This window comes from Thermobia domestica, chromosome 1 (assembly GCF_964235325.1).
Source record: "Thermobia domestica chromosome 1, izTheDome1.hap1.1, whole genome shotgun sequence".
Classification (NCBI taxonomy): domain Eukaryota; kingdom Metazoa; phylum Arthropoda; class Insecta; order Zygentoma; family Lepismatidae; genus Thermobia; species Thermobia domestica.
Window position 1 is genome coordinate 314,595,723 of NC_137454.1, and position 24,150 is coordinate 314,619,872.

The window sequence follows — 24,150 nt, forward strand, 5'->3', positions numbered from 1 at the left end:
TGCGCTTTTTGGAACGGCTGCACATGTCCTGGAAATTCCTGGCTTACTCGTCGTTAGGAATGGCCTTCAGGTAGGTCGTAACATTATGTAAGATGTCCTGAAACATTTGACCCTTCAAGGCTAATTTCAATTTGGGGAACAAGAGAAATTTTGAGGGAATCAAGCCTGGAGAATAGGGTGGATGATTGAATGACACACCTTTCCTGTTGGTCAGGAACTGCTGCACCAGAAAGTCAGTATATGGCCGGCTCCAATCGCCTTGCTTGGCTTACTAGGGGCGTACTCGTTTGATTTGTTGCATCAGACGTTTCAGTATTTCCAATTATGTAGCACCATTTAACATAGTGCTCTCAGACAGGAGTTAAACACCACGAGCATTGTCTAAATGCGGGATCTCTCTTTTCGCACCCTCTTGCTTTTTGGCGATCCTGGACCCCGCCACTCCATACTTTGACGCTTGCCTTCGGGTTCGTACTTCAGGCATCACGTCTCGTCGCCCATGACGATAGCTTTTAAGAAATTTGGGTCTCGACCCGCCATGTCGATGAGGTCTCCACAGGCGTCACGTCGAAATTGCAATTGTTCCGGCGTCAAAGTGTGGGGCACATGTCGGGAGCAAAGCTTGAGTTTATCCAAATCCTGGGTCACTATGAGATGGGCCGTCTCACGACCAATTACCACTCCCTTCGCTACCATTCGCACTGTCACACGACATTTCTTGGACCATAAGTACCTTCACTTTCTTAGCACATTCGTTCGCTGTTCCATTTTGGTAGTTTTGATCGCGCGCACTACACTTTCACTCTAGAATGTGCTGTTTATACCAGAGTTGCCAACCTCAGATGACAAGATAATCGAATTTCGTCCTTAAAATTATCGTAAGTTACAAAAATTATCGTATATTTGTTATGCACGTGATAATTGTAGAAATAAATATATTACTACTAATAATAGCAATAGTATATAATAAATTTATCTAGTAAGGTTCAGTTTCGAACTCCAAATCGGCGTCATTGTCCTCACTATTTTTAAAATCCTTATTAACACTACTTTGAACAACAGCAATGTCTTCACCCCCTCATAAACGTAATTGAATTTAAAGAGTGGCTTCAGGGTTGCCACTTGCCAATTCTCAAATCGTTATTGATTTATTCTAGAGGAAATAATTGTTAAAAACCCCAGTGTGTGTGTGCTTTATAATTATTTAATGCACATCTACGATTTATTTGCACATTCAAACACTGCAAAAATAGTGTGGATTCTACAATTATTGTATATTCATTCACCTATTATCGCAAGGGCACTATCGTACATAGCAAAGGATTAAATTATCGTATATCACTATAAATTATCGTATGATTGGCAAGCTTGGTTTACACACGATAAACACATTCGCAGCGCCACGGTCGGCGCGGAATACGGCAGTGGCGCACTCTTACGAGAGTAAGCAGTATGACCTCATTCATAGATCTTTCTGGACAGAGGTTGTAGTTCTCGTTCTCTTAGGCTTTTCTTTTTAGACTTTACCTGTTTTATTTAGTTTTATTACTACTTTTACGAGGAGTAATCAGAAAGTAATGGTACAAAGCCTGGAGTGAAACGTGTACTGCCGCTTTCATATAACTAATACAGCCAACAGATAGTAGATACATTAGGTTAATTTTTCGACATAGTCTCCATATCGATGAGTTTGAAGATTCTTTCCTGATAAAAAAAAAAAAAAAAATCTTGTCCTTCAGCAATGTTGTTACAAAGTGTTTCAGCTCCTCGTCCGAAGCGTATTGCTGAATATCGGTATTGAACATAATGTGACAAACGCTTCCGAATGGCATTTCCAATTCTGCCATCAGATGCCGTAACGTGGGTCTCCTGTTGTCCTAAATCAGCTCCTCTACGTGAGATGTGTTCAAATCTGTTAATGTCGTGCTGGGTTGGCGACTGTGGTCGTCGCACAGTGGAGTATTTGCTCTCAAAACGCGGACTAAAGTACAAAACACGAAGTGTCCCAAACAGCAGAGTAATACATGGGTTTGGTCAGCTGAAGGATCATGGCGTCATGTAATGGCAGCAGCAGTCACGTTGTGCCCAAACCTGATTCACAGTAGCAGTTGGAAGTTACCTGTTCTGTGTACTGCCGCTCTTGGTCGCGCTCGGGTCAATCAATACGGGAACTTGTAATGAGATTGTGTGTGTGTTTGGAATGAAATTGAAAGACAAGCGTGATGGCTGTGAAAGTGGAAGGTATGTACTGTACATCAGCGGCGGCTGGTACTATATGTTGCATGGTTGTGCAACCGGATATTTTTAATACTAAAACTATTTTTAAGTATTAAAGTAGTGTATCAGTAAAAAATAAACCTCTGCTCTTGAGCGCAAAACAGTATTGATGCATTTCTGAAAAAAGCACCGCCCGCTAGACGGTAGGTTCGCTCGTCGTTACTGCCTGCTCATTCCATGAGTTTTCACGTACACGAGTAGCGCCAGATTTCGCCGCTTGGCGTCGCTACTATACCACCCCAGAACTCTGGCTTCTAAATGTTTGAGTATAGTTATTTCTTGAATGTTTGTTCAAAGGTACACTTCAAAGAAATATCTGTGAAATTGTTAGGCCATATCTGACGAAGTATTTATCATTTTGTGTGCTTGTTTCTATTTTCTTTAATAAAATCTAAGCAAAGAAACACTTAATTACTTACCTTCTTGCGGTACTGTTCCGGTAATAAGGCTCGCCGTTCATCCACTTCTCACACCAAATGTAAAACAATATCTACACGAAAGTTCACATAAAATTCACAAAAATTCACATAAGAGTTTCATTATGAAGAACAACACTGAACACTTGATATTCTGTTGTTTCCATTGTGTTTTTTTTGAAGGGGGGAGGGGGAGTCAATTCATTCTGAAGTTCACAAATCACAATTTTAATATTTTCCGTGAAAGAGGCCTTGATCTGAAACGAATTCGTGTCACTTTCTCGGACTGTCTCTTGCCAATGTTTGTAAGAAGAGATTTTACGAACTTTTGTAGTACTATAGTTGCAACTTGAGATGTGTGGGTTGGATCTTTTGGGCATCTGAACGCAGTTGATTGGCATAACGTTGGAGCTATATAATGACTCATAGTTTGGAAAAGGCAATTTGACTTTCTGCAATATGGTAAAGCCGCTTCAACAAATGCCTGGATATTTTTCACAATTCGCCTGGATATTTCAGTCCTCCTCTATCCTGACTGCGTATCAAATCCATCAATGGTGTTCTTGTTGGTGGCACCGAAATATTTTCGACACACGTAGTGCAGCCTACTTTTTCTTCAACTACGCGCACCAAATATCCTGAAACCAACGCCTGCGCTGCAGTTTCCAGATTTACATAAAGGGGCGTTCTTGGCTCCTGAATTTCTTCTAATATTACCAGAACCGAACATGGTAGTTCAGGTATTGTCGACATTATATTACTCGAATTCAGATTGATGGATTCTGAGGTAGAATCACAGTTTTTTTGGTAAGCAATATTTGCATCTTTTGATGCCAGAATAAGTCCAGATCTTACAATTCTTTTTATGGCATTTTGGGCTGTTCTGGCATCAGTCATGTCATTGCTTCCACCCCCCATTCTTACAGCACTAAACAACGCTTCTATGGTATCACTAGAAAACCTTCTCGTCAACACGTAGTAAAAGCCGTTGTCTAAGAGATGAGCGATGCATGACACAGTGGATTGCGCAGTGAAGATTAAAGCTTCAAAGGTTTCTTTTGTTAGTCCCCTGAGATTGTTTCTCTTAGATTCGTCTTGAATTTCCTTTAAATACGCACAAAATTCTTCATTTAGCCATTTGAGGCGGTGATCGGCAACTGAATAAAACTCCATAGCGTTTTCATGGTTGTGTCTTACATGTTTCGTTGTGTCACTGACATCATGCACGGTGAAAAACATGCATACGTTCTTCATGAATTTGACTGTGGAAGCTGCTTCGGAAATATTGATTTGTGTGTTGAAGAGCAGGTTATTACCCATGATGTACTCTATTGTGGAAGTGACAGAAGAAGAAAAAGTTGTACGGCATGCAGTACATTCATTTTCTCGAAGGAATTTGGATCAAGATGTTTTTTGCTTAAATGACGAACCGGTTTGATAGCCAAATCTTTCTGTAGCCGATAGATCTCCTTCACATATTTTGAGCTAATAACCCCTCCTTTATCTGCCATATCATGCTCCAAAAACTGTGATCTCAAATTTTTTATGAGGTGACAATAATCAAAACTCAGGTACAGTTTTCGATCTGGATCACAAGGATGTACGACCCCTGTTCGCAAACTTCCTTCCCCAAATTTCTTAAACATAGAAACATTTATCCTGTGATTGTCTGTCACAAGCCGTAATATATAAAACCCACAGTCCTCAATTTCTTTGATTACTTTCTGAACTAGACAAAAAAGTTCTGTCCCCTGCAAACCTTTAACCAGAAAGTAAGCAGCTGGTACCGTATACTTTTTAGATAAACCATGGATCACAAAGCACAATAGTTTGTTGGCTAGAACTGGCGTTACACCGATATCATTATCGTAAATATCTTCTGCTTCAACTAAGCCAAAAAACTTATCCTCTTCTTTGTTATATAATAGTCTTTCTTTGATTCCCATTTCATCGCAAATTAGAGAAACCACTTTGTCCGTCGAATTTAAAGTTGAAGCTTCTGCTTTCAGTCTTTCTTTTATGAGAGATGAGACACCAACCTCACATTTGGTATTTCCTAAATATCTATCGAGAGTGCAACGCGAAGGGGCTAGAATTAATTTAGACTCTTTTCCGTGTTCGTAACCTTTTGGGGAAACTGTACGCCAAACAATGCAATTACGAATTGTTGTTTCTGACCACTGTGGACGTTGTTTCCCGAAATTATAAATTTGGTCTAAAATATAGATGGCCGTTGGATTGCCTTCTTCTGCCGCAGTCTTGAGAGCTTTCAGATATTTTAATTCTGGGTCCGTGTTTTGCTTTGTTTTCATATGCACTAACGTCTCTTGTAGTTCCCGCACTTTATTTTCCAACCTGAATGTTTTACATCTAAGTTTATTATATCTTCGCTTTAGTCTTTGTAGTTCTGCTTCACTCACTATCTTCACTTGAATACCAGCATCACAAGATTTTTTATCATTACAATCATTGTCCGTTGGGAAACCTTGCTGAATGGCTGCTACTCCTGAAAAACAAAATACAGAAAAAATATATATGTAGTAAGACTGTTACGAATGGAATTAGAAAGATTCGCAAAATAATGATTATAACAACTAAATAAATAAAAATAAATAATATAAATAATGCATTTGATTAAATGTCTAAAATTGTTTGTGATCATATTTTATATGAGCTTTAAGGTTTACTTTCCTGCGTTCTTTAAGAAATCAAACATATTTTTAAAGCACCCATTTAAAATGACTCGAAACGAACCTCTTGCTTACGAAACAACGAGCTTAACCACTCGCCCACCACTATTATTATTATTATTATTATTATTATTATTATTATTATTATTATTATTTAGTGGTAGTAGTAGTAGTATTTACTTCCACAATTATTCATCACTAAACAATCTAGGCTTATACCCAACCTTGGGGGGGGGGTAGCGATAGAAGTTAGGGGGTCCAATCCAACCATATTATAGTTCATTTGCAAGCCTACCGTGAAACTTTTAGGAGATCAGTGAAAATTTAAGGGGGTCTTGCCCTCCCATGCCCCTCCGTGGATACAGGCCTGAAACAATCCTATATATTCGAAATGCAATCGTTAAATAAAAAATACGAACTTACCTTCTTCCACCCTGACAGGTCTTGATTGGCATACATCCTCAACTGACAAAGAATCTCTTTCCTTTCTGCTTCTTTTCCTGGGAGGTTGCTTGTAAGCTGGATAATTTGGGAAAATGTTCGGAACAGCATTCTGTTTTAATTTTCTCACTTTACAATCTTCCCTATAATCGTTAGTTTGAAAATGTAAACTACAAACTACTGCACGATCAGAAGGAACCCACGCGGTTCCTTTGGATGTTCCCTCTCTTGATATTGCTTTCAACCACTTCTGCCTTAGTTCAGTTTCTGAAGGTATTTCATGGAAAGATACACCACGAAACTCTGGTTTTCCTTGTTTCGATTTACAAAAAGGAACACAGCAATATACCATTTTTCGAAATATATCGAGCAGGTAACAACACATCGTAAAACCACGACAGAAATATTCCTCACTCTGTCTGTATGGTGATATTTGCTGTGAAGTTTGAGGTAGGGTGTGCTTGTGCTGCGCCCTAGCGTCAAATTTCGAAGAAATTTGTTCGGAGAAAACAATAGGAAGAAGGGTCTTTGAGCAGGCAGTGAATGACAGCAACGAGCGAACCTCCCGTCCAGCGGGCGGTGGAAAAAAGTCAATTAAAAAAAACGGAAAGAAAGAGAGAGATTTACATTTCCGGTGGCAGCGAACGTTGCCACTGGAAGCAGTAACATTGAGCATATGGCAGCGAGCTCCTATCTCTTAACATGGGGAAGTGGATTTATTCTTGCATCGCTCCTATCTTCCCTTATTGGTCTCATGCGGTTGCCTTTCTTACCGCAACTGGTCAGCTTCTGTAATAGTTATGAATTCCTCCGCTTAGCAGCGCTTGACTCAATTGATAGGGTGAGCGAGATACAGACGCTTGGAAGAAAGAAGTTGTGCTTGTGCTGCGCCCTAGCGTCAAATTTCGAAGAAATTTGTTCGGAGAAAACAATAGGAAGAAGGGTCTTTGAGCAGGCAGTGAATGACAGCAACGAGTGAACCTCCCGTCCAGCGGGCGGTGGAAAAAAGTCAATTAAAAAAAACGGAAAGAAAGAGAGAGATTTACATTTCCGGTGACAGCGAACGTTGCCACTGGAAGCAGTAACATTGAGCATATGGCAGCGAGCTCCTATCTCTTAACATGGGGAAGTGGATTTATTCTTGCATCGCTCCTATCTTCCCTTATTGGTCTCATGCGGTTGCCTTTCTTACCGCAACTGGTCAGCTTCTGTAATAGTTATGAATTCCTCCGCTTAGCAGCGCTTGACTCAATTGATAGGGTGAGCGAGATACAGACGCTTGGAAGAAAGAAGTTATTCACAAAACAAACTCGCAAAGAACAAATATAAGTTTGGTGGTAGCAGGGACGGATCCAGGCTGAAAGTTTGGGGGGCGGTCGTTCGAAGTCAATAGATTTTATTTAACATTTATAATACAAAGGTGAAAATTCTTGGGATAAGATTTATTTTTTAAAAAATCCTATTCTGGGGGGTCGATCGAGTCTCGAAGAAGAAAATGTCTTACTACTGGTCTAATTCCTAGCTCTGTGTCTTTCGTGCACATGATTCTGTGTTCGATTTCCGGCGGAGAGCATAAATTAATATCAAATCATTCACTTCCAATACTCATCTGTCTTCTTTAGCCTAATTTGCTGGAATGTTAAACTACTTTATTATTATTATCTTTTTTTTTTCCATTTTCGAAGGAAAACATCTTAGATTTCATGCTTCTTTAGACAAAAATACGTGGTTTCTGAAAATGGACTTTTTGTACCGTATATTTATACAAAGAAATGCTAACAAAATGCATATTGTCGGAGGAGAGAGGTGTTTCTGGACCCTAAAGAAAATAAAGCGAAAAATATTTGCGGTAGCGATGCTTTCTATTCAGAGAAACTTGGCGAGCAGCATTTCAGATTTCAATAAAGTCATAGAAAAATGTGAAGCCCAAAAGATGGAAGAAAGACCTTCCATTCTAAAATAATGCATAGTTTATATAATTAAATACTTTTGTTTAACTGCCTGCATGCAATTTTCTTGCTTTTTTTCTTCTTTTCGGATTAACGCCATCATCCATGGTTTACAGCACATACTATATATTCGATTTTTCTCGTGTTCAATAACATGAGTGTAGAGGTTTTGTATATAAATAGTGTATAAACGTACATTGATAGTGGTTGTTTGAAAAAAAGGAAATAGCTTATATATTAAATCAATATTAGAGAAATAATTTAATCAATAACATACAAATAGAGCTTAAAAGACTTTCCTCTTCATATTTCCTGAATATTTTTTGGATAAGACTCAAGAATGCTGGGGGAGGGGAACACTTGCGCGTACCTACATACCTTTATATTGCAACATTGCAACCGGTGCTTGTACAGACTACGAACCGCTACTGCTGTACATTCATATAAACAATGTAATGTCAATGTTGACTACAATACAAGCAGATTGATGACTGCCATCAGGCAAGAGTAAAATAATGTACAAGGAAGATGGCAAATCTCAAAAAGTCAGGTGTTGTTTTTGGTGTTCCGGGCCTTGTCAGGTGGAAGTGTGTGTGTGAGCAGTTTATGTGGATGTTCATAAGACGGTTTCCGAAGAAATATTTTCCGCATGTTTCCTCTTGCTCGTGTGACATAGGATTGATGTTTATAGCTACGTATGTACACACGCTTCTTCTTCAGGGTGCTTCATCATGGAAAGTAGCAGTTATCCGACGAACACACTCTTGGTGTGTTAACCCTTAGCGAAAATCGTAATAAATCATAGTGTGAAAGTACTCTCTCGTCGGGTCCATTTTTGATCATGACTACAACACTTCAAACTGGTGCCCTGCAACGACAAAGATTCCGAGTTATATACCGGAATCCAGTCCAGTGGTTAGAGCGTTGGATTCATGTTCGCGTGGTCTCGGGTTCGATCCCCCAATTTTCGGCGTTCACCCAACGTCGTGAGGCAAACTGGGGAGTAACGTGAATAAAAGACGTAACGGCTACTAGGTCTAAAAAGCTCCCGATACGCCGGTTAGCGATAGGGCGACCACGCGTTCGTCGCTATGCTGGACGTAGTTCCACCAATCGCTAACAGATGGCGTGGGCGGTTCAGACCCACAAATCAGGCGGTTACGCCTAGTAGTTTTAGTTTAGTTTATTTAGAGTGAAGAAAGGTGACAATTTATAACTACAAGAAAATATAACATATTACATTGTTTCCAGTACGTGATTCCTGAAACTTTCAGAACAACCCTTATATTTAGGAAACTCTTTAATTCCCATAAAACCTATAATCAATTAATCAATCAACTCATTTTTGAATACATAGCACCCCTTTGAGCACCGAGCCTTGAGATGTGGACCCACTACAGCTTTGCATGGGATCCGGACCACACGAGATTAAACCGGGAATCAAACTAGGGGTTCCCGCATCGAAGGCACGTATTTAAACTGCAAAATAGAAATTAAGAATAAGATGTGAACCAAAGAAATGTACAAATATAGCAAAAAAAAAAAAAAAAAAAAAAGAAAGAAAGAAATATGGAAAATTACATAACTTCTTTGCACACCAAAATTTCTGGTCCTGATTTTTCCATAACATCGCAATTACATGCAATTATAAACTCTGATACTAAAGACACGCAAATCACGCAAAAGTTACATTATTCATGTATGGGATATGGATATGGATAAATTACATTAAAAATCAGGGGCGGATCCAGACCGACTTCTGCGGGGGGGGCGGGGGTTGTCATAATGCTACTTTTAAGGGCTCCAAACTCTGGGATGGATTTTATTTATATATATATAAAGTAAGAAAGTTTCCTCTTCTGGAGGGAGGCAATCGCCCCGATCGCCCCCCCCCCCCCGCTGGATCCGCCCCTGTTAAAAATCTTGTTATCTGGTGAAAATATTAACGAATTGAGTCCATTAACGAACTTGGTCAAGATAATCGCTCTACCTGTCAATTGAAAAAAAAATCATTTTCTTTCAATATCTTGTGGAATAAGGCACATACACTAGCATTACAATCTTATAACAAGGCCCATTTGCGTAATGTTGCTAAGGAAAATACAGCTTGAAATTGGATGATTCAATGTGTGCAACCTGGTACGGAATCAAGTATGTGAGAAATCAGAAAAAGCTGCAGTGTATGCCATCTATTACATACAAACAAAAACATAAAACATTTTACGTCAGTAGCAGAGATTTTAGTGCCATCTACTACCCGAAATTTTAACTTCATCGTCAAAAGGTTCTAAACTCGCAAGTACGAAGACATACTGACAAGTAAACCTTACGTTTGGGTGAATCGAGTTGCTGACTGAGACACATATGAGAAAGTAGTACTAAATGTGGTCAGTATTTCAGTGAAGTTGTAGGTGCGAAGCTCCAGGGGTTTAGGAGATACAGCTACCAGAGCATCACATGGAAGTGCAGAATAGTCTTCATACAGTTGGAGGTAAAAGCTTTGTAAGACCTCTTGTAACGACTAAAGGTAAACAACAAATATATGGGTACATATTAGGACTAGGGGGAAGTCATATAGTAAGGGTATACCTGACGGCGGCCATCTTGAAATCCGCCATTTTGAATTAAGGTTAAGTTTTTAAAATATGAATAGGGTCATGTGATACATGATTTAAGGCGCAAATTTAATCAGAAGAACAATGGTGACGTTAATTTTGATTTACGCGCAATTGGTAAAAAGTTACAGGGAAATTAAATATTGTTGCAGCGTACGTATTAGTTCTTTATCCTACCTTGTAAATTTTGTATTAATGATAATAATTAAATAAAAAGCAGGTGGATAAATATTAGGTCTATGATAACAGTTGCCTTGATGGCGGCCATGTTTAAATCCGCCATTTTGAATCAGACAAAAGTTTTAAACAAAACGCATACCAGTGACACCTTATTAATAGCAAATTTTACCATAACTCCAACGGTATAACCATTTTTGCTTTATCATTAACCAGCACAAAATTAAATGGATCGCTCCTTACGACTACTGCTTTGATGGAATTGTTAACGACAAATGTGTCAAGTGTAACTCGATTGCCTTTCTCAGGTGTGCTCACTGTGAGCAGAGCATTTGTGCAAGTCATGCACTCTTTTCTGAACTACATATTGATTGTACTAATTGAGGACTTTTCTGGAAGAAAGATCCTAGTTCAATTATGACTCAATTCCACTTTGATCATTTTTCCTTAAATTAGCAATTTGTTTATGCGATAACAAATGCTGGTTAATGATAAAGCAAAAATGGTTATAGCGTTGGATTTATGGTAAAATTTGCTATTAATAAGGTTTCAATGTTATGCGTTTTGTTTAAACTTTTGTCTCATTCAAAATGACGGATTTGAATATGGCCGCCATCAAGGCAACTCTTACCATAGACCTAATATTTATCCACCTGCTTTTTATTTAATTATCATCATTAACGCAAAATTTACTAGGTGGAGTAAAGGACTAATACATATGCCGCAACAATATTTAATTTCCGTGTAACTTTTTACCAATTGCGTGTAAATCAAAATTAACGTCACCATTGTTCTTCTGATTAAATTTGCGCCTTAAATCATGTATCACATGACCCTATTCCTATTTTAAAAACTTAACCTTAATTCAAAATGGCGGATTTCAAGATGGCCGCCGTCAGGTATACCCTTACTATATGACTTCCCCCTAGTTCTAATATGTACTCATATATTTGTTATTCACCTTTTGTCGTTACGAGAGGTCTTACAGAGCTTTTACCTCCAACTGTATGAAGACTATTCTGTACTTCCATGTGATGTTCTGGTAGCTGTATCTCCTAAACCCCTGGAGCTTCGCACCTACAACTTCACTGAAATACTGACCACATTTAGTACTACTTTCTCATATGTGTCTCAGTCAGCAACTCGATTCACCCAAACGTAAGGTTTACTTGTGAGGAATGAATAAATACCGCATTTATTTTGTTGACAATTATTGGGCATGGAAAAACAACAGTTTAGTTGTTTTAAAGACATTTATAATACATCAAAATTTTATAAGCGGGGTTTATGTCATGAAATTTGTGGACTATCAGAAAAGTATTTAAGTTTTTTTTTTTTTTGTTTTTTTGTTTGTTTGTTTTTATTCAATGATCTTGGTTTACGGATAGATCATTAATACAAGAAATAGGCACATCTCGGAAAATATTAATTGAATGATATTTAAAATTAAAGATTTGAATTTTGAATTTAGCATCCCCTTCAGCAGTGCAGCTATATAAGACGTGGACATAATCGTGGGACGTTAAACTGAAAGATTTCAATTTCAAAGAACTATATCTGATTAATCACTCGATGTGCTGCCATCTTATTGGTATTGTAACAAAATGCTTGAGAAAAGCATACTTCAGTATTAACTTCATCTTAATATATGGAGTATAGTTATCGTACAACATGAATTTTTTAGGTTTTCCAAATATAACGTTTTTTTTTTTTAATTTTCTCGTAATCTAGCATGAGAATGTACCCTCAGTCATATAATTTTGTTCAGCTGAATCAGATATATCGGTTGGTATATGCCTCATCGTTGCACTTTTCCCTGTTTAATACTAATACAGTAACATTCAGTATCAACAGTCTTTGGATGCTCAACACTATTCTATAAACTAACCGAAGATGTGCGCAGCAAATTTCGCATGAAGTTTCTTCGTAATCGTTTTCGCAGCTAGTTTCACTTTTCTGATGTCTCAATCTAACAGTTCCACATTTCATCTATCCTCGCTGCAATTAGAGAACGGTCACCAACGGAAAGACTTGCCGCCATCTTGCTTATTAGTAATGAATTCTGTTTCCTAAAAAATAAATATATATATAAATAAATAAAATACATATATTATACACAATGCCATAGACCAGCAAACTTATTGCTAGCACTTCTTTCAACGTAAGTAAAATTGACCCTTGTTGCTATTTAACATTTGGAAGTTGACCCCCTCCATAGAGGTATTTCCGAGACGCCACTGTTTTCGAAAATTACACCGTTTATTTCCACATATGGACTTTTGTACTTCGTGTTAGATTTAAACAATTATTCCATTTGAGTTGCAGTATGTGGAAACCCTCTCATTGACCTAATAATGAGCTTGTGTAGCTGCCAAACGGTAAGATAAGTCAAAGTGTTTCCTCTCAAAATTTTTCAAAATTTAACTATTGTTTCAATGGGGACAAAATCAACCCGACGCCCGACACTTTCCTGTTGACTAACTGAACTTGTACGAAGCAAATTTGCGTGAAGTCTCTTAACTGTTTTCACTTGTTCTAGTTACGCCTGTTTATTCTTTTCCTGTCTCCATAAGCTAGCAGTTGACACTTTCATACTCGCTGCAATCCGAGTACAACCAGAAACTCAGAGCCTTCAGTCGTCAGTTCTGCATCCTGCAACAAACAAGTAACATTTAAATATTATGCAATGGCATATACGACTAAATTTACTGATTAACATAACTAAATTAAACCAGACAACAGATAAATAATTATGTATTGGAAATAGTGTAAGTACTGACCATAGAATCTCCGACCGAATATATAATCAGTCCTATCTTCCACCGAATCCATTTACAATGAGATAATAGAAGATAGTTTCTCTTTTCTCAAACTCGTTTGCCTCTAGTGTGATTAGCAACTGAAACAAGTTTATGAGAAATTTTTGAGTCAGTGATCTTCTTCAGTTACATTTTCACTCTAATCAGCATAAGAAGTAGCGCTACTGCAACTAATTTTCTTGTTTCCAAGAAAATTTCTTTGAAGAGTGTGTCTTTTCCTAGTAATTCAGAGAATTATAGCCGAAATTTACTGAAGCTATAACAACAAGAGTCTGGCCATCCCCCTTCTTATTTCGGCAGTGTTCATGTTTTTGTTAACTAAGTCTTGGAAGATATAGTAAAGAGATGACGAAAATATTGTATTATCAAATATTCAGAACTTTCTCTTTACGGGTTAGTACTTTTAGCAAATTTTTACCCATAGAAGGGAGTAACCAAATTTGAAGAGAACATTTTCCATTTTTTGACAATTTCTAAATTTAAGGAGTGGACTAATGTACCCCTCCCGAAATTTAAGAGTAATGCATCAATATATCCATGTCTTATGAAAGAGAATGGACCTCTGTACTCATCCATATAATTATACAAGGTAATAAAACAATCAAAGAGAAAGAAATAAGTCAAACACTTCCGAAGTTTGAATTTTTGCCAATTTTTTACCCGTAAAAGACAATGATATAGGTCAACCAAACTTATAGAGGTGCATACCCCGATCCATACCGAATTTTTAATTTCAGCAATTTCCAAAATTTAAGGGGTTGGTTGTGTGCACCCGTCCCAGATTTCTGGAGGTTGGACCAAGGTACCCCTGCCAAAATTTAGAGGAGATTGATCCATATTACGCCACATCAAGTAATGAGGACACGTGATGTCTCTCAGCCAATTAGAGTTGTTTAAGCTAGGAATTCGCACGAGACAAGATTTGTAGCTGTCTCGTCTCGAAAATGTGGTGTGAAAGTGATGTCTCGACTCGAAAAATGTATATTTCTCCATTGGAAGAGCCGTGTCTCGACTCGAATTTTGTCAGGAAAATCCTGTCTCGACTCGTCTCGTGCACATCTCTAGTTTAAGCCATAACGTTGCCAATACTATTATTGTTTACTTGAATCTTAGAAATGCTTTGAGTTTGAATAAATGTTTATGGAGCTTTATTAAAATTTCCTCTAAATTTTGAAAAACTTGGAAATAAGGATTAATGTCGTTTGTCTGGTAGTTATGTTAAGTACTATGTCTCTAATATACCTTGTACTATAAAATGCTGCAAAATATAAGATCTGGTATTGTTAAAATAAAATGAAAATGTTGAATTCAGTATTAAGAACAATCCTAGTATTGTTCGAATTTTCTCCAAAATACTGCAAAGGTTTGGCAAGGGGAGAAAAAGGTTATTTTTCTTATGACAGGGTTTAACTAGTGGCGAGTTTTGAGGGAAGTCACATCAATGAAAATTTAAATTTTATCACTACAAACTAACGGAAGGAAAACTTCATACTTCAGAAAGTTGTCTTCAAGAGTTAGCAATTTAGGTAAATGTCCCCCCCCCCCCTTAGTTCAATAGCGTCATTTAAAATTTTACAAATTTAAATTCCCTCATGAACCACCACTGGGTTCAACTCTTTTGCATTCATAACAACTATTACTTTTTAACCCAAGCCATCGGACTTTTATACATTTAGGTTAAAACTGTGTGGTTAATTGTACTAATTGTTTACATTAAAACATTTTCTTTTGTTTTCTGAGTTTGTCCTTCAACCGATATATAGTTACATAAACAGATCTATTAATGTTCAAATAAAAATTTTTAGTTTAAGATCCCATAGCTGTGCCCTTTAGGCTAAAGGGACGGGTGATTAATGTAAGTGAGTTATGATGAAATTAAATTTGTTGTGCTCTTCCACCAGAATCGAACCACCAAAGACGCACGCGCTAGCCATTAGATCAGTTACGAGGATATTAAGAGGCCTCATCACTGCGAAATTAAAATATCGCTAATTTTACAGTAATTATATAATATCTTCAAATAGATAAAAGATAATCGAAAAGTGGAACAAGACCTCCCTAGACAATATTATTTTGCGTGAGATACCGTTATCATGACTCATTTATCTGCTTTCGATTTCCAGCCATATTGAAAATCGTCATTTATTTTCGCGTTTCTAAATAACTGTAAACGGAAAGCTACTAGGTGACTCGTGATAACGGTACCTCATGCAAAATAATATCGTCTAGGGAGGTCTTGATCCACTTTTCGATTATCGTTTATCTATTTGAAGATATCATATAATTAATGTAAAATTAGCGGTATTTTAATTTCGCAGTGATAGGGACTCTTAATTTTCAAATCTAAATATAATTATAACCTTTGTCCTAATAATAAACAACAAAGAAAGTTGATATTCATCATCATCACTATTCATTTTGAAGTAATTACACTGAAGCAATACACTTTAAGTTACAATAAAATAGTCGTAGTATGTTAGAGGAAGTCCTACAGTACCAAATGTTTTCCAGTATCGAACAACATATATCCTGCATTCGGTACTATGGCAGCAAGGTATGTCCACTAGTATGAGCTGTATTTATCATAGTGCAGTATAATTCGCGGAAAACGTTCATTCTTTAATATCGTGTAAGAAAAGGATAAAGGCAGAAGTTTGTGTTAGACTCACTTGTCAGTAGATAATGTTACGCATGTAGTTCTGCTCGTCGAGGTAAGTTTCTGATTTTTAATTGTCATAAATTATATATGTGTCCTATTAGGTCATAAAAAAGTTATCATACTCTCGCAATTATATTACTTAGAAATGAGCAATAGAGAAAGGTATTAACACGTGGCTGTCTTTACAGTACCGGACAAGCAATGTTCTGGTAGTACCGGAAAAGAAACATTTCAAATTGAGCGTTGTGAAACATATTAGTCTTTCAATTATAGCAAAGGGTCTGCTAATAAATAGAAGAGGAAAGGAAATGGACGGAAGAGATAATGAAAAATCCAATTACGGAAATAAGATTAAACCGTATGTCGATCAGACAAACAAGTGAAGCTTTTCTTAGTCCCAAAATATACTTGATCTGATAGATTGAAAAGCATAGACTCTGGAAGGCAGTGGATCTCACTCCACAAACGGGCAGCTATAGTAAGACAATGCAAATCCTTGATCAAATTGTAACATGACACCTTCAAACTGCTTATAATAAAGCATTTGGCGTATGGATGAGAAAATAACCCTTGAAAATCATACTGAAAGTTGTCAGCATTAAACTGCGCAATCAGCTTTTGCCTCTACAGGAGTGCGTTACTTGAATACAAGAATATTAACTAATTTGGAGACGATCCTATGAGCAGTGTTAACAGTTTTCTCTCATTGAAGGTAAAAGTTCTCCGGAAAGTCGAATGTCCCAAAACCTAACTTCGAATTCTCCTAATTTCAAGAAAATGATTGTCCCGAACCTACAATTTCAACAAAAGACAAATAAAAAATAGAAATCAAAGAACATAGAAGAATGAGAATGTTATCTCAATCCATTTAGAAACAACTAGACGAAAAGAGGAAAACGATTGTAGAGGAAAATTGAAAAATGAAGATAAGGACTGAAAGTAACCTGAAGAAAGCCTTAAGTAGGAAGATGATTTCCAGCAATATGAAACAAGAGAAAATAATGAAGATGATAATTATAGGTAATAACTAAAACTGAAACAAAACTAAACGTTGGAGGAAGCGAGAAACGAGCGGCAGAGTGCATTATATGTCTCAAATTGTTCAAAAAATAATGAGTGCTGTGTCTGTACTGCGAAGGTTGGGCCCATGACAAATGTGTAGATGAGGATAGTATTTTATATAGAGAGACCTATATATTGTCGCGTATACTTTACGTGTGAAATCCCACGGACACAATATTGCCCAAACAGCATGCTGCTTTAGGTTTAAGAGTTTTAAACTTGCGTTAAGTTCCTGTGCGGTATTGAAAGACGAATTTTGCTTTCAGCTAAATTACAACTGCTTTTTTTTTTTTTTTTTTTTAATTAAGCTCTACCTTTGATAGCATTATATACAACTTGTTTTATGACATTAATAAAGAATATTGTCAAATATCACAGTTTTGTATTAAATTCCTGTTGCTCTAATGGTTTTGAAGTAACAAAAGAAAGTCATAGAATATCCGGCACTGTAGTACTTTTCGAGATATTAATTTTGAAATCTAAATATGGTTACAACCCTTCTATTTTGAAAGAATCAAATTTTTAAAAAATGAAGTTTTTAGGTTGGAATTCAATCGTCGCAATAGTTTTAAATCGGCAAATTATCTGCACGCTAGCGTCACCTATTGGCTTCAAGGAGGCAGTATATTTAGTGACACCTATTAGAGTAACTGTTTACCATTAGGAATTAGCGTAATTTACTGGGATGTTTGCTTTTTATAAATAGAATGAAACAAGAAACATTTTCCATAATTTGTTAAGATAAAGACACATATTCACCCTGTATGTCAAATGATACGTACGTAGCATAAATATAATCTATTTGTGTACATTATGTGTCATTAATTCCGGGATAAATGTTAAGTTTCCACATTTTTTTTTCAAATGGTTACCAAGCTTTGAAAAAAATGAAAATGTATCTTTCAGTTTAACGCCCCATAATTTTGTCTTTTGGGCTGAAAGAGATATAATTATTGAAAGCAAATAGAATTGATGGAATAAGAAATTGAGAATGTGGAAGAGAACGGGAGAACTTACAGGCTTGTGTTGTCCACCAGAAACTCACATGGCCTGTGATCAAACCAGAGAACCCTAGCGGTAAGCCAGAGGTAAGCTAAGGTGCCCCTAAGCTTTGAAGAAAAAATGAAATGAAATCTTTCATTTAACGTCCCACGATTATGTCCTTAGGCTACGGGAAGCAATGATTAAAATAAGTGAATGATTATGAAAGAATCGGTGCAATGAAAAAGTGGGAGGAAACGGGAATTTCTGAGAGAAATTCCACGGACACGTTGTTGTCCATCACAAACTGACCTGGCCGGGAATCGAACGAGGGACGCCACGCACTAGGAGTAAGTGTTCTACTACAGTGCCACAACGCCTCCTGAGCTTTTAAGAAAACAATAGGTATCAATATGCTAATTATATCATAGAGTGATAGGCCTGCTTCATTTGTAAGTCTCTAGTTTAGCACTTTGTATATATATATATACACACATTTTTATTAGTGAAAATATTTGAATTTCGTGTTTTACAAAAAAAAAAAAAAAAAAATTTCTTGCTGAAATCTTGTTCAAATTATTCCTGATTCTTATTATTAATTTGAAGATCAATTTGTTCAAAGTGTGGAATAATTCTGTAAGTAGCACCAGAATATGTTTAAAAAATTATTAAAACATTCTTTTTACTAGATGGATCGGTGCTTAGTTTTCCTGGTGATCTCTGGCCTGGTCTTTGCCCCAGCGTCATCGAGAAGTGAGTAGAAATATAAGTAATAAGTAAAAGATATTTCTGTGTGTCATCATATTGTCTTTTGTTCACATTAATGCAAATTTTGGTAAGATGTAATTCTTGCTTCTGTCCTTGAGAGTAGCTAATAATAAGGTTTGTTCTTCTTCCATTGTTACTTTTAAAAAAGAAAAAAGAGCAGATACACATTTAAGGGATATTATTCCAATGTTTACACTTAAGTTTTGTTTGTCTAATTAACTATTTGGCTTAAAAGGGCTGGCGAAGATGTACTACCGCTAGGATGCAAATAACCACTCGGCAACTCGCCCGGGTGAGTGGTTCATCGGTGTGGGCGAGTATTTAATATCATATCGAAGGTAAGTAAATGATTTCTGTTGTGGGATGTGGGCTAGTAACTTTATTCTTGGGCGAGCAAAATTTTGTTCCTTATTTGCATCCCTGTATTACCGCATATAGGCCTGAAAATTAAAGGGTGGATTCAAAATTTCAGTCACTACAGTGAAGGGCGCCGATTTCTCTGTAACTTTGGAGAGGCCCATTCATAAAAAATATATTTAACAATACATATAACAATGAAAAGTACATATAAAAATATATATTCATAAAAATACATGGAGGCCCACAAGAGCTTTGGGGGGCCCGGGTACCCTCATCCCCCCAAGGATCGGCGCCCCTGTCTACAGTTAAAAAGTATAAAACCTGTTTGAGGTTGTATATTTTGTTTTACGAATTTTTGTAAAATACCAGAACAGAGGGGCATTTGTCAACTTCCTCCTAAGTACACACGACTATCAGTTGGGAACGGAATCAAACGAGTTCTATATTAATCCAGTTAAGATTGCTATTTTCCATCCTGCTATTAGAGAGCATTACCTTTCATTTTCTTTTTAACTTGTCAAAAGACCTTTTATCCAAATGTTAATGTTACATAATGAACAGACAATTCCTTAAGGTTCGAACTCAGCATGTTCAATTTAAAATGAATACTTTCTTTAAGGTTGTCCAATATACGTGACATTAAGACTTTTGAAATAATTCGTAACTTTAAATATATGTAGAAATACCTATCCGAATATCCTTAGAATGTGCACTAACCTTGAAGGTATCATTTATATATGAATATGTGTATTTAAAAAAATATTCAGCCTCGCGTAAATTATATTACATGTATGAATATTATTTTCTGTTAGGCATCCATAAAATCTATGGGTTTAACTATGGGTATAAGAATGATAGAACAAGAATTTTAGGAATGATCCAGCAAATGGTTCAAAAAATTCCGATCTTGGCCAAGAATTTTAGGAATGATCAAAAATGCAACAAAAGATTGCGATTGTCGCCAATAATTAGATTTTGGATCAGGGACCACAAAAGTTTGGAACGGCCCCTAAATCGAATTTTCGTATTTTTTACGGAATAAGTACATCATAGTGAGTTGAGTGATAGTTTGAGTTTGGCTACAATATATGTAGTTCTCGAGATATAAGGCCTACAAGAAAATTTTTGTCTGGAATATATTGGATCTTTTTAATCCAAAAACAGAATTCTACAATGTGTGAAAAAAATAAGGTATACGTATCAGGCGATAATTTATTTCTATTTAATCTGTTCATGCACATTTTTTTCTATAAATTCAGAGAAAAATATTATTAAACATGATCTTTCTCAAAATATTTCCAGGATTGCAAGAAGATTGCTTCTCGATGAATTAAGTATTTCCTTTTTTGTCTTTGGACGTATTAAGTATTCAAGTCTCTGGTTTGTAGCACATTATAAGTGTTTCTACTTTGCAACATTCTATAATGCAATACATTATATATAAACACATATTTTTGTGGGTAAAATGTTACTACACATTTCCCTGTCTCTTTCCAGTACTCTTTACGAAGGCGATTGCTCAAATCACATATATTTTAAGTAGTTAGAGAAATATTAAGAAGATAAAAGTATAAGATTTCGTCCATAATTATAATATTTTGTTTAAAAAAAGGACCAACCTTGTGCTTTTTAGGTTGAGGAGGACGAGTCAATAATGGAAGTGAATGGTTATGTAAGAATTGGTGGAAAGAAAATGTAGGAGGAAACAGAAAAATTCAGAGGAAATAACAGTCAATGTTGTCCGCCACGAATTCACATGGTCTGGAGTCGAACCAAAGACGTTTTGCACCGGAGAAGAGGAAGACATACTTTTTAAGAAACTCTGTTTTAGTCTTATTTTCTTTCTGGTACACTTTCTATGGCTAACAGACTCTACAGGGACACGAACACTCCAACATCGAGGACGCCCAGAGACACCCATGCTCATCAGAGGTTTTCGAACCTCGAATAGGTTTCCCTTAACTATCATCAGCCTAACGCCCCAGACCGAATCATACCGGCTACCACACCGTGTCGCCACATAGTTTTTAGTGTTTATCTAATGGAAGAAATCACTTTTGGAGAAAAATTTTTGTAATACATTTTAATTTTTCGGTCGTTCTGACTCAGTTTATGGCGTTCACTTTTCTCCTTTACGCTGTGTCTTGAACAACTACATTATGACATCCGTTCTAACATCCGTCTTTACAGGATTTTAAATGGGTATTCCCAAAAGTCTCAGGCTGACAGTAAAATATTGTGAGAAGCTGTTCATTGCATATAGCCCTATAATTGGAAGCCATTATGTATCGGTTTCAACTGTTTAGTTGCGTTAGCTTGTTAGAGACAGTCATTTGAATGAGACGCTGTGAGTTGAGTTCGCATATTGCATCAAAGTGTTTGAATCCACATGACTGTTGTTGACAAGATTGCAGTGAAAAAACTGTGGCTTCACGGTGATTGAACACAGATCCTGTTGCCCAGATTTAGCACTGCAACCTTGGCAACAACAGCTGTGTGGTCTGGACATTGGAGCATTATTATGCAGTAAACGCGAGCTGAACATCCAGCGACTGATTTAAATGAGTGTTTTCAGTCCGACAGAAAGTTGAAACTGATACCTTATCTCTTCTATAGATAGCACTATGTGCCACGTTGGCGCTATATTTCAGTATTAAATAATAAAAACTTTTGGAAATACCTTCTTATCCTCTTCCGCAAAATAACGCAACGTAATTATGCACAAAATTAATGTAACACATTAAAATTACTTTAAACAAACCATCCGATTATAAAGCTAATAAAAAAATGAACATGTAGAGCTGCATGTTACTACAGAAATCGAAACATAACATCAATTCTACCATGTTACGTTACTATTAATAGTAACGTTTAAAAGTACAATTGGCAACCTGAAGAAATAATTATGTTACTTAAATATGTTGGGCAGTAGTCGAATGCTGGAAATATGAACGATAAATTTCGTTCAACAGCTGTAAATAAACTCATAAGAATTATAGACTAAATTACAGCCCAAAGATGTAGCTTTAAGTTAAATGAGAAATTGAAATGATCAACATTCATTTTCATGTAAACAGCGCAGCAGAACGAGGAATGGCAGAATTTGGCTTTTAACTAATAGTAGTTTGACTGTAAAGTTTTCTTAATATGTCAGCCTGTAGTAAAATATCTTGGTATATAGCTGAAAGTCCATGAGTTCTCGTTGTAGCTCGAAGCGTATCCTCCGAAATCTTTTACATAGTTCCTCGTCCATTTCGAAGAAGGTTATTTTGTTTCGAGCTGATTCAGAGAAATGCATCCACTCTCCTCCTCATTACTATAATTCGTAAAAGATTAAGGTTTTCGGAAACATCAATTTCATAGTCGTAGTGTCAATCGAGAGACCTAGAAGGCACGTCATATACATCCAATTATTTAGACCTCAAAGGTTGACTAAAAGCAACCTCATTTGAGATACAATCATCCAACATGGAATTTCCACTTCAGATGAATCGAAGTAGAAAAATCAGGTTCGGCAAAAGGAAATGTTTAGATAGACAGTTATAGAACAAAGCTTCGTCATGTTGAAATCACAAGTTGGCATTGTTTATCAATAAGACAAATATTGACGAAAGTTATTTCAAAAGATATGGCTGACGCATAAGAAAATACTAAGAGACACGCATAGCAAAAGAAAGAGCAAGAATGGGAACAATAATAAGTAAGGATTGGGGAGTAAACAATTATAGGGGAATAGATGACTTCTGCCATTGCACTGGGTTTAATGATCAATAAAAGAGTTCATACATAAGCTTCAACGTAGCTTAAGGCCACATACAGTAAGTACGTATGTGTTAAAACATATCTTGAAAAAATAAAGTTGAAAAAATCTGAAATGATGATGGCGGAAATCGAACGCAGAACCACTTTAGATCTCATCTTACATCATACAACATTAGCGTCAAGCTCATTCATGGCTAATCGGTTAGTATACGCGTCTTTGGCATGGAACACTTGGGTTCGATTCCCGGCGGAAGCTCATGTGATTTGGGTTCCACGTTAACAGTAGGTCCTATCTCATAAAGCCTTGCTGCTAAAGGTACGTTAAACTCAAAATCAACTCAACTCAACATTAGCATCGTACTATCGCATAATTATAATTTCCGTATTTCCGTTCGTGATGTTAACCATCCTTTATGTAACAAGGGGCTGGCCACGACTTTTCCGCAGGGTCTTCCAAATACATTAGGTGAGAACAAGGTTATTGGCGTCTCTACTGCTTCTAATCCGAAAGGGTGTCGTTTGATAGTGTCTTTTTGATATTACATGAGTGAAATAAAGCCATAGCTTTCTATGTGTAGAAGGACGCAAGCTTACATTCAAAAACATGCAGAAAATTTTCTCGAGTAATTTGTTTTAAACATAATTGAAAGTGTTAAGTCTTTATATTTTACTTGTTTAGTGTTAAATAACAAGTCATTATTATGCTCCACATACTTGTATATTTCATTTAAGACTATTGATTATTTTGATTTATATTTATATATTCTAATGTTATATCTCTTTCTTTATGTTCCCTCTTGCCTTGTTTTCTGATCATATGTTTAGACATCACAGCAAAATCGTCGTGGATAACATCGCCAACCAGTGTTACCAGATTGGTATGCAAGTAGCGGATTGGGTGATTTTTAAAATGCCCTTGCTACCAAAATATCAAATTGAAAGACACGCTACTTTTTGGGCTACTTTCGATTATCTGCGGGCTATTTCTGTTTTCAGTATATTTTAATCTTGAAATCTGACACAGTAGATTTTTCTTGAGCGTTTGCGCTGTTGCAGTATTGTTGATCGGAAAAGAGTTTCCAAATGTAATTTTTTGCTGTATTATCCATATTAACATAATGAGGAAGCGAAGTAAGTGTAATAAAAACTTCTAAAATTTATGGCTAGTAGATAA

General features: G+C 36.5%; 1 protein-coding gene across 2 annotated transcripts in view; it reads left to right on the top strand.

Annotated features, from left to right (window-relative positions):
- LOC145662453 (uncharacterized) overlaps positions 1–24,150 on the top strand; it is a 48,312-nt gene that overhangs the window by 17,324 nt on the left and 6,838 nt on the right. Inside the window, exon 2 of one of the 2 annotated variants that reach the window (XM_081728048.1) lies at positions 18,776–18,839. In XM_081728048.1, the coding sequence (XP_081584174.1) occupies positions 18,776–18,839 (64 nt within the window). Of the gene's footprint in view, positions 1–18,775; positions 18,840–19,098; positions 19,193–24,150 lie in introns of those variants that run through there. The other variant, XM_081728058.1, reaches the window with a different exon arrangement.